The 11,655-nt window shown below is 44.6% G+C and overlaps 1 protein-coding gene across 1 annotated transcript; it reads right to left on the bottom strand.

Annotated features, from left to right (window-relative positions):
• Nucleotides 1-266: 266 nt before the first annotated feature.
• On the bottom strand, nucleotides 267-1,732 carry lratd1 (LRAT domain containing 1). Its single transcript, XM_037685398.1, has 2 exons — nucleotides 1,565-1,732; nucleotides 267-1,297 (listed from the first exon to the last, which is right to left on the bottom strand). The coding sequence occupies exon 2, from the start codon at nucleotides 1,258-1,260 to the stop codon at nucleotides 466-468; it is 795 nt and encodes a 264-aa protein (XP_037541326.1). The 5' UTR covers nucleotides 1,261-1,297; nucleotides 1,565-1,732; the 3' UTR covers nucleotides 267-465.
• Nucleotides 1,733-11,655: the final 9,923 nt, after the last annotated feature.

Below are 11,655 nucleotides of genomic sequence, written 5' to 3' on the forward strand. Positions count from 1 at the left end.
CTGGTCTCACTGTCTGCTGGATTGCAGCAACATTGCAGAGTGCATGGGGGTGGGGGTGGTGGGGGGTTTGCAATAGACTGAGATCAAACTGTTATGCAGAGGGTGTGAAGGTGATTTCACTTTTTTTTTTTTTAAATCATTGTTGTTGTTTTTTTGGAGCAAATGGTTCTTATTTGAACTCGCGCGTCCTTCTCTCTGTTGTTGTGATCACGCGGGGCGTTGGCTGTTTGCGTGGCTCTCTGCAGCTCCACGCGCCTGTGGTTCTGTCAATCAGCCCCGCGCGTCCGCTTGGCACAAACCAACAGGTCCTTTAGCAAGCGCGCGCGCGTGTGTGTGTGTGTGTGTGTGTTTCTTCGGGGGGAATAAAGGGGGTGAATTGTGCGTCCTCGGTGACAAGAAGAGGCTACAGCAGAGAGGGAGGGAGGGGGTGAGGGAGGAAAGGGGGGAATCAAACGGAATCCCTGATCAGTCCTTGCCCCCGTTAACCAAAGACAGCTCTTTGAGAATTCCACTGGCGTCCACGCGCCGCCGCTCCCGGATCATGTCCTCCAGGCTGCGGAACACGAGCGTGTGCACCCCGCTGCCGGACAGGTGCACCTTCAGGAAATACTGCTGCTCCGCCGAGTGCGCCTCCCCCCCGGCTTTAAACTCCCGTTTCCCAAAGCGGCACCAGGCGGCGAAACTTTCCGAGTTGGTCCAGCATATCTCCTCGCGCCTCAGTCCCACGTGTCCCACTGCGTTCTGCATCACCAGGTCCGGAGGCAGCGGCCGGAATCGGTACCGACTGTTGACTATCCTCCCGCGCCGGCCGCCGCTCACCTCCAGCAGGCTGTCCTTCCGGATCTCGCCCCCCTTGTGCAGATGAATGACCTGGTCGTCGTGCGCGTAGATGACCCAGTGGGGCGCCTGCGCCGTGCCCACCAGCTCCAGCAGGTCCCCGGGTTTGCACATAGTCAGCAAAGTTTTGGCCGCGTACACGTTCAGGTCCTCGTTCTCCCGCAGCTTGGAGAAGATGCATTCCTGGGAGCAGAACGCCGAGTACTCCACCTCGCTGACCGAGAAGGGGCCCTCCTCCTCGGTCGGGCTGTGGTCCTTGGTGAAGCCGCAGTCGGACGGAGTACGGTCGTCCACCTCCTCCTCTTCGTCAGAGAAGAAGTAGGCGACGCCGACCCGCAGCTCGTCCTTCTCCAGCCCGGACGGATCCCCCGTGGGCAGCTCGCTGTAGTTGAGGTGGGTGATCCGATCCAGTTGATTTCCCATCAATGACCTGGCAAGGCAGAGGCATGGACTGCGGTGTCTGGAGAGAAAAACAAAACAAAGCAGGATTATCAATGAAACTCAAAGCGGCACAGCTTTGCGCTCAAATACAACCACACAAACAATAAGGGGGTGGGGGGTCTGAGTCACACACTCGTTTGTTAGTCATTAAATGAGATGGAATGCACAAAAAGAAGAACGAAAGAGAAGAACATCATCAGACTGAGGATGGCAGCTGCTGCGTAAAAAGGCCCGACTGGTGCTTTTTACGCACAGAAGAAGGAAAAAGTGAGGAGAAAGGAGATACCTGTGCGCTCCCAGAGCAAACGATCAGATATCCTGATGGTCCATGAGTACAGAGGGCTGCACAGTCCTCTGCTCCCTGTCTGCTCTCTTTAATTTCCTCTGTTTGGTCCCCCTCACGCAGTCTGCGCACCACGCACCGGGGCGCTCCGGCTTTAGTGCGTGCTCCTACCTCTCCTCTCCGGCGTCCAGCCCCAATTTAAGTACCACGGAGAGCTCCGCCTCTGCCGGCGCGCTCCGCCCCTCGGTGGAGTCCAGAAGTACCGCAGCCAATGGGAGCCGCCGAAGGGAGCACGCCAGTCATTCAGGTGGTCCAATCAGGCGCGCTCAGGGGGCGGCTGCAGGCGGCAGACGGCTGTTACCGTGGCGTGGTGTTTTTGTTGTCATAGGGCTGTGGATATCACATGAGCAGCAAAGCTCCACATTGAAGTTCGTGCGCGACCGTCAGTCTGGATGAAATTCAGCAGCTGAGAAATCTGAGCAGCTGAATGTTTTTCAACGGCTCCCAGATCATTTGTGCACGATTATCCACCTTCTGGAACACATGCACATTCCTCAACTTACTGTTTTTCTTTTATTTACACCATGCAAAACTGTCTGTCTGTGTGTGTGTGTGTGTGTGTGTGTGTGTGGGGGGGGGGGGGGGAGAGTGTTGAGGGGGACGAGTCAGGTGTTTAGAAGCATGCAGGATACAGTCCCAACATTTCTGAAATAAGCACATTTCAGCCTGTGCCTGACTTTTGTATAGACATTTTACTAAAGATTTATAGTTTTTTTTTTTTTTTTTTTTTAAGATATGTAAGGTCACCAATGCCAACTTCACTCATAGTCTCTGTTTTCAACCCACAAAAGCCAGTTTATCATGTTAACCAGATCCCACCTCCTCCCTCTGGAAATTATGCTTATCACTAAAAAGCAAAAAGGCAGGCGATGATGTCTTTTAGTAAAATATCTTGTGAACTGGGGAGAATCCATCCATTATTTTTGCACTTTTATTTCTTATTGGGTCGCAGGGGTCACTGGTGCCCAGCAGTCACTGTGTGAGAGGCGGGGGGGTCACCCTAGACAGGCCTCCAGTCAAACTAGGAAAAATATTTTCAGAAAACTCAAAGTAATCACTGCTTGAACATTTACAACTGATTAACTTTTGGAGGAAATCCCCTTCAAGATGACCACCACAGTTAATCGACCTTAGCAAACACAGAAATGGCTATAACTTTATCACCTGTACAAATATTGAGCAAAACCTTTGTGCTGCAGTAGCTAAAGGTCAGCTGCAACACATACTTTTGAGCAGTAACAGATCATGCAAGATCTTTTTAAAACTGGCATTAGTTGTTCAAGTTAACTTTGTCTGTTAGATAGCTCAAGAACAGATTTGAATGAAACTTAAAGTAATTAATGGAGTTTTTACTGATTAACTTATGAAGTTAACCAAATTGAAGATGGCTGCCACAGCTAATGCCCTTAGTAAACACAGAAATAAGTTGGACTCCATCACCAAAGTGCATGCTCAATAATCCAGGTATAAAATCAAACAATGTTCAATCAGGTCATCTGGACGGTTTCTTTTTGCTGAGATGTTTTGTCCTTCCAAAGGACTTAATCAATCAGAGGAGCCACCAAACAAACTGATTCCCACAAACAGCATATTCCATAGTGACATATGTCTCGTCAAAAACACAACAACAACAAAAAAAAAAAAAAAAAAAAAACAAGACAGCCTGACATATTTTTTGAAAAAAACAAAACAAAAAAAAAAAAAAAAAAAAAAAAAAGTCAAGATGGCCTGACTGATTTTATACGTGGAATAATGTTCATGAACTTTGGTGTTTTGAACCACCTTGGCATGACTGTCTCAGAGGAGTTGACGAAGGAGAGGGCAGGCTCCAAAGGCCATCTTAGCACCGTAAACATATTTTCCCACTATGGAGTATGCTGTTTGTGGGAACCAGCTTTGTTTGGTGGCTTCTCAGATTAAAGAAGTCCTTTGGATGCAGGACGAAACATCTCAGCAAAACAAGAAACCATCCAGATGACCAGTCTGAACATTATTAGATATGACTCAGTCAATTTTACAAATATTAATGTAAAACACTTTGTGGTAGTAGCCAAGCATCATTCCCAGCACATACTCTGAGCACTAACGGTGCAAATCTGTCAAGCTCTTCTGTTATCGCATGCAATCCCATCACATTGTGTCTTATTTCTCCTATAAGATCATATTAGTTTAAAATTAAGGCATGAGAAATGGTGAACAATATTCCAGGAATGCTACGTACGGCTTAATTTTATCTGTCTTGAGAACATTTTTTTCCCCACTTGAAGCATCTGGAGAGCTGCTGTAGGTAGTTGCTCTCTTTTTCTTCTCCCTCCATATGGTTGGAGATGGCAGCAGACATCGAGATGTGACGTCCCCCGCTTTTGTTTCCAGTGGTGACAGGAGTGAGTTTTTTTCCCCACTATAAATGAGATATGATTGCATTACACTCCCTCCAAAAGAGCAAAACGTGCTCTTTCCACGCAGCCGTCCGTGTGTCCTCCTCTGTATTTACACCTGCGATGTGCGAGCAGGATCTGACTGATTGCCTTTTACAACAGTGAACCTGGCAAGCAGGCCGGTGTAATTCATTTATGATGTATGTTGCCCTTTGTGTGGATCCGTGTACTTTAACTCCAGCTGATGGTGGAAGAAACAACTCTGGGTAATAAATTATTTTTCTCTCTCCGGTGCAGTACACCGACCGCCCCACACACATTGTGTGCTGGGACCACCAGTAATGATTTTGGCTGCAGCTCCACCTGCTTCCTGTTCCTCTGTGGTCCTGCCACCTGTAATCTCTAATAAGCAGAACTGAGTTGCCTTTGAGGATACCACCTTCCCTTGGACACGATCATACTCTTTATTCCTTTGCTCTTTTTTATTTTGTAGTATTTCCTCTCGTCTATTTTTGTCTCTCTTCTCAGATATGCAGCTGGTGTAATAATAAGGCAGGTTGCAGACAGTACTGGAATAACTACTGAGACTCCGTGATATTTTACAACCCCAATAATTGGATATGCCTCTATTCCCTAATTACTGACTAAATCATTCACTCTGCTGCTCAGTCCAATGCAAATAAGACAGACTAACAGGCACGCACATTTACTTAGCCACAAATTTATGCCTAAATGGATTTAAACATCAACATGTCTGTTTGTTTGTCTGACACGCAACCACTGAACTGAAAAATACACAAATTCACAAACCCTCATGCCAAACAGGGAGTTCAGATCATTTGAAGTAGGGTTCTGCGGAAAGATTATGGGCATTCAATATCTTACCTGTTGTAGATAGATATTTGAACTATCCTTGTAGGAGACATGGGGTTTATTTCAACACCAGATGATCTGTGTTTTGAACCTGTATGCTCCACACTGGTTTGTCGTCATTATCTGCATCGTTTTTATGTCTATATTCTGGTTTACTTCATTTTGTATTTTGCTTTGTACGTTACCTGTTGTTCTGTCTGTACAGCCCTTTGGCTGGCCTTGTCGCTGTTTTAAGTGCTCTATAAATAAAATGGTATGGTATGGTATTTCTGACTAGACTGATAAGACAACAGTTCAGTGACATCTTCAAGGGTGTTTTTCCACCATGATGGAAGGCAATTTGCCCTGTAGGACCTCATAGTTTATCATATTCTTAGGCAAATGCTAGGGTAAGACCATTGTCAAGTCTTTTCTTCAACCAGTGCTGATCTGACTTGAAAGATCCAGGAAGAAGGTAGACGTAGGCTCAACTCATTTCATCATCTTTATTAATTATTCTCAAAGATGGTTCTGCAGCAGTAGCAGCAGCATCAGTCAGAATCAGTAGAATCAACAGGTCGAAAACCTTGGAGAAAATGCAGATTAACAGTTTAGTTTTAAATGTTTTTCAATTTGCTTAAACCATATAAATTCATAAAATGTTTTAAATTGTGTAGATATATATTCTGACAAACTAGGAAGTAACCATTTTAAAGCATTTAGCCATTTATTATATTTATTAATTTTGAATATTTTTTGGAAAATTCTAAATCTTCCAATAAATGTTACTGTAATCTCCTATTTTCATTTCTTATTTTAATTTTAGTAATTTAAAGAGAGAAATAAAAATAATATTTGACTTGCACGATTCATTCCTAAGATTACAAAATAATTACTTTCATCAAACTCATAATATAGAAAGACTAAATGTTTTAATCTAGACTAGATGTATGATCTAACTCTGAGTCTCAAAACAGCATTAGGTCAACTCAAAACTCACAGAAACTTACAATGGTACTAAACAAACACAGAGGGCCTATGTGCTTAAAAAAAAACCCTCTAATTGCTCTAACATCATCACAAACTACTGTGTTGTTTACCACAAGTTTACTTCTAGACTCAAAACTGTTTGATAGGTTTATTGAGGCTGCTACTCACCGGTGCGTGTCTACTTCCCTTCATGCACTGATTGTCACAAAGAACCAAACACCTGCATTAAGAAACTAATCAGGATCACAGCAGCTACAGCATAGTTTAGGCTAGAGCTCCCCCTCTGTCTGAACTATGTAAACAACAGAAACTAAAGTTTGAATGAAAAAATGTGTTAAAATGAGGTGCAATTCAAAAGTCAAACCTGTCATTTGACACAACACCTCCCACTTGAGCTCCTGGTGAAAACCCAAGGAGGTCACACAACTTTCCTAGGATCTTGTGGTTGTTGATCTTCTATGGGAAGGAGGACAATGAGGCGTCTCACATCCCTGTGTAGGATGGTGGCAGGGATCTTTAGTCTATTTCGGCCTTTTGCAGAGTTGGTGCTGGAGACTGGATAGCTTGGGTACACTCTTATGTTTGCATCTCTGATGATTCCTTTTTTGTCTGAGGTAACATCCACCACTCTGCCAAGTTTATACTGGCTCCTTAGTGCATTCTGGTCAGCTACCCAAACTATGTCTCCCACAGCAACATTTCGCTGTTTGGTGTGCCACTTACTCCGTACAAATAAATTTGGGCCTGCTAGTTCACACCACTTTTTCCAAAATCTGTTTACCTCTGATTGGATGTTTTGGAGTCTCTTATAAGGATAACCCTCAAAACTGAAGTTAGTTGGATCGCCTTTTGGGCCGGCTCGTCCAAGAAGGAGACAGTTTGGACTGATATAGCTAACACAACCTTCTCTGCTTTGTACCTGTGCATCTATTGGCCTTTCATTTACAATATTTGCTGCCATGTAGAGAAATGTTTGGAATTCACTCCAGGTGAAGAGTCCATCATCAGCCAGGTTCTTGAGAGCTCTTTTTACCAGCTTTACAGCTGCCTCAGCTGATCCATTCCTGTGTGGCGAGTCTGCGGGATGGATTTTCCAGGACCATTCAGTTCCACTTTTGGCTGCTTTGTTTTCCAACTCAGTTTTGTTTAAATTGTCAATGTAATTATACAGGTCTCGAAGTGCAGGTTTGGCACCAACAAAATTTGTACCAGCATCTGACCACAGCTTCCTGGGATGACCCCTGAGTGCAGTAAACCTCTGATAGGCTTGCAGGAACCCTTGAGATGACTGGTCACATATAACATCAGTATGTAATGCTCGCGATGCCATGCAGCAGAATACAATGCCCCACACCTTGAGTTTGACTCTCTTCTTTACCTCATCTTTCACCATGTACGGTCCAAACAGGTCTACAGTGGTGAATTCAAAAGGCTTAGCAGGATTCACTCTTTCTGTGGGTAAATCACTCATAATTTGCTGACATTCCTTTGCCTTGATTTTCCTGCAAATCATGCAATTGTCAACCACTTTTTTTGCCAATCTTCGCCCTTTCACCACCCATGCTTTTTTCCTCATTTTAAGAAGAGTTCCAGCAATTCCTTCATGGTTTATATTGTGAGCTTCTCTGGCAAGTAATGTAGATAACCAAGAGTCAAAGGGCAGGATTGGAACAGTAGATTTATCTTCAACAAACATTTGAACTCTTCCTCCACAGACCAATAGTCCATTAGTGTCACGGGACACAACCAGTCTGTTGAGAGTTGTCTCTGGGAATGTTTTGTCTTCCTGAGCTGCCAAGAATAGACTTATGAGGGCATTTTGGCGCTCAGCTACAGTTAGTACAGAAGTGTTCACTTCCTCAGGTATTACTTCTCCTTTACCAGGTAGGTTTTTGTTTATCTTCCACTTCTCCTTCCAAGTTTTAACAGCTCGGCAAATCCATGCAACCACATCAACAAGCTTTTGTAGGGTGCTGTATCTTCCTACAGTGACCAGTTTGTTGACCCAGCCAGCTCTCTGATTTCCTCCAGCAATAGCTGGATCTTGGACTTGATCTTGCTGAGCTGTTTGTGGAGGCTGCCAAGTCTTGTCTTGCTCAGTCTGGCTTCTTGTGATGGCGGCTGTGAAAGCTTTTCTTTGGAGTTTATTTACATTTTCTCTAGCTTGAGCAGATATTTCTCCAGGTGACTTTATGGGCCACTCCTCCACTGGTAATTTGAGAAAATTTGGACCATTTTGCCAAACAGATCCTTCATTCAGCTCTGCAGCTGTGCTTCCTCTTGTTATGATGTCAGCAATGTTTAACTCACCAGGAATCCACCACCAATCTTTGACTGGTGCAATTTTCTGGATTTCACCAATACGGTTCGCGTAGAATGTTTGATATCCATAGCTCTCTCTCTGAATAGCTCCCAGTACTGTTTGGCTGTCAACTAAATGAAACCAGCGCTCAACCTGCATTCTTGACTGTCGCTCAAAGTACCTACGGAGTCGAGCTGCAAAAACTGCTCCACAGATTTCAGCTTTTACAGCTTCACCTTTTTGGTCAAGTGGAGTTAGTTTGGCCTTTGCTTCCACAAAGCGGACCTCAGCTCCATGTGCTGTGTTCCATCTGAGGTACATGACAGCTCCATAAGTTTTGTCACTCCCATCTGAGAAGGTGACTGCAACAGGTTGACCTTTCCAGTCAGTTGGTGTCAGACTTCTGGGGAACTTAATCTGGCTTAGGTTGGCATATTCTTCAAAGAGTTTGATGGCTTCCTCTCTGAGTCCAGCCGAGAGTGGTTTGTCCCAGGTCTCATGAGTCATCCTCCCACTAGCAGTTTCTTGGAATGCTTTTCTTACAAGGATTGAACCCATTTGTTTCACTGGGACAACAAGACCAATTGGGTCATAGAGACTGGCTACTTGGCTCATTAATGCTCTCCTGCTCAGTGGATTTGGTGTTGCAGGCCTCACCTCATCTCTGGTAAGATTTTTACCCATCCTCATTTTCTTTCTCTTCTTGGAGAAATTTATTGAGGTCAGCATGTACAGTTTGTCTTCTTCAGTGTCATAGCCTATACCAAGAGCTTTGTTATCTTCATCCCTTAACTGATTTGGGAGGATAATAGTTTTGCTTTGAGTGTTTAGTTTTTTTTGTTGGGTGCCTCCCATGCTCTTTTGCTTCCCACTTTGACCAGACCACACCCAGGGTTTTAGGTAGAAGCCTCCTGCTTTTAGTATTTTTTCTACCCCTTGCGTGATCAAACTTAGTGTCTCAAGGCTGTTGTGGGATGTGAGGATGTCGTCCACATAGCTGTCCTCTTCTAACACTCTGCGTTCTTCTTCCAGGTGAGTAAAGCTTGGTAGCTTTGCAGTTTCTCTCATTGCTAGCTGTGCAATGCATCCAGCTGGTCTGTCACCAATGTTCACTCTGGTGATGGCAAACTCCTCAATGTCGTTCACAGGATAATCTCTCCAGAGAAACCTGTGTAGATGCATTTCACAGTCCTCCAGCCAGACTGAATTATACATCTTTTTGACGTCTCCTAAGGCTGCAAACACACCTTGCCTAAATCGTAGCAGGACAGCCCTGATGGGATTAAGCACATCGGGTCCTTTTAGAAGGATATCATTCATACTAAGTCCTTTGAATTTTTGACTGCTGTTCCACACCAACCGAACAGGAGTTGTTACTGAGTGAGGATTTGGGGCAACCAGGTGACTCACATACCACACAGGGCCTTTCCAACTTTCTTTCATCTCCTCAGTGAGCTTGATAGCTGCACCCCGTTCCACCATTTCATGAATTTGGTCAGTATATGTTTTCTTCCATTCAGGTTCTTTCTCTAGTTGCTTTTCTGTTCTTAAGAATGTGGCTTGGACAGCATTTCTATTGTCAGGGAGTGTGCTAGGATCCTCTGACCATGGATACTTTGCATCCCAATGTGGTGAATTGATATGAGCATCCTCCTTGACATAAGTGAGTCCTTCTTTTATTATTTCCAGCTCCCTCTCCTCTGCAAGGGTCATTTCTTTCCCACCAGGCTGACAGTTGCCACAACGGCACCCTCCACATTTAGGCTCACAGGATGCACCAATGCTCTCCCATCTCCACCATTCGAGGAAGTCACAGGTTGTGGTAACTGTAGTTGTATATAACGGGACTTTTTCTGGGCTCGGGTGCACTGGAAACTCCTTGTATTTCACCACAGCAGTCCGCATTGACCGAGCAAAGTGAGTTTTTGACATGTGTGCTGTCATTTCAACATTCTCAAACAAGCCAGGATGAGTGCCACCTACAGTCTTTCCCAGAGGGCCTTCCCACAAGACAAGGTCTTCAACCACTCTGACCCTTTGAGGGGCAAGTCTCCCCTCACGGTGACTGATGAGTAACTCAACTTCTTTCGGCCTTTTCAGTTCTTCAAGCTCTACTTCTGGGAAGAAGGTTTGAAGTTTTTTTGGTTCAATTTCTTTATGGACTTTGGCAATTTCATCCAGCCCATAACAAACCAGTTCATGCGCTCTCACCTCCCCCGTAGATGTTTGAATGCGGACTCTGAGGAGGTATCTTTTCGTGTTCACCTTCATGGACATTCCACCCACACCATATAACACCAGAATTATTTCCTCGCTGCGCAGTCCTAGACGGTCAGCAGCTTTATGTGTGATGTAATTTGTGTCAGATGCCAGGTCTATAAGTGTTCCAATCTTCTGACCTGCATTAGCTGTTACCTCCATTAGCATCAGAATGACTGGCAGCTCGGACAGTCCATGCCTTTCAAGTAGCTGAGATGGGGCTTCGATTGAGTTGCCTGCTCGGGTATTTCCATTTGTGAATGCCTTCCTGCACCTCTCTGCCATTTCTGGAGACAATTCAGACAAGAATTTTCCTTGGTCAGCTGTCAGTTTGGTCTTGCTTGGACTGCTTTCCTGTGAGACCTCCTCATCCACGCTGGTGTTTTTGGGGCAGAGGAAGTAGTGGTGGTCAGCTGGGCCTCCCTTTTTGCACTCTTTATTCCTGCAGAGGTATGTATCTTTACAACTTCCTCCATCAGAATGCCAGCAGAGACATTTCATGCACGACCCTAATTTCTTCAAAGTGACTTTCTTCTCTGGAACAGTCAGAGCCTTAAACTTTCTACAGAAGAAAAGTTTATTATAATGTCTCTCTTCCCCACACACACCACACACATTTCCAGGCTCACTTTTTGTGGTTTTGGTGGTGGCAAACTTCTTCTCTGGTCTCTTGACTGGGTAATGATACGGCTTATCAACGATCTTCAGTTGCTCCAGCCTCTCCAGTATGCCTTCCTGCTTTTGTAGGAAGTTTAAAAGCATGTCAAAATGGTTGTCCGGCGTTACGTTGTTACTAGGATCCATCATGAACATGAGCCAGTCCCTCTTCACAAAGTCTGGAAGTTTGCTTTCTATTATTTTTATCATTAGTGGGTTTTTAAGTGCACCAGTGTCCCCCAGGTCAGTGAGATCTTTCAGTGCCTTTTCCACCACTTGGATCAAGTCAATTACTTTCCTTGGTTGGTTTCCTTTCACAGGTGGTAATTCCTCCAAATCTTCTAAGATTTCTATTGCTATTAAAGATTTATTCCCATACCTGTTTGAGAGTACTCTGAATATGTCTTCAGCAGAGTTGTAAGTTGACAGTCTTAGTTCCTTTGCTAGTTTTCCATCAATGCTGTCCAGAAGTTGTATTTTCTTTACCTCCATCGATCCAGTTGCCTCTCCTTGCTTTTGCAAGCTTTCCCACTCCTTCTTCCATCTATAATATTCTCGTTTATCACCAGTGAAAATGGGAAGAGATGTGGGTTTCA

This window comes from Nematolebias whitei, chromosome 12, assembly GCF_014905685.2.
Source record: "Nematolebias whitei isolate Nwh7 chromosome 12, NemWhi1, whole genome shotgun sequence".
In the NCBI taxonomy this organism is placed as follows: domain Eukaryota; kingdom Metazoa; phylum Chordata; class Actinopteri; order Cyprinodontiformes; family Rivulidae; genus Nematolebias; species Nematolebias whitei.

What these genes read in the sequence shown, in the direction of transcription:
- lratd1 (XM_037685398.1), bottom strand. Translation starts at nt 1,260, where the DNA reads ATGGGAAATCAACTGGATCGGATCACCCACCTCAACTACAGCGAGCTG.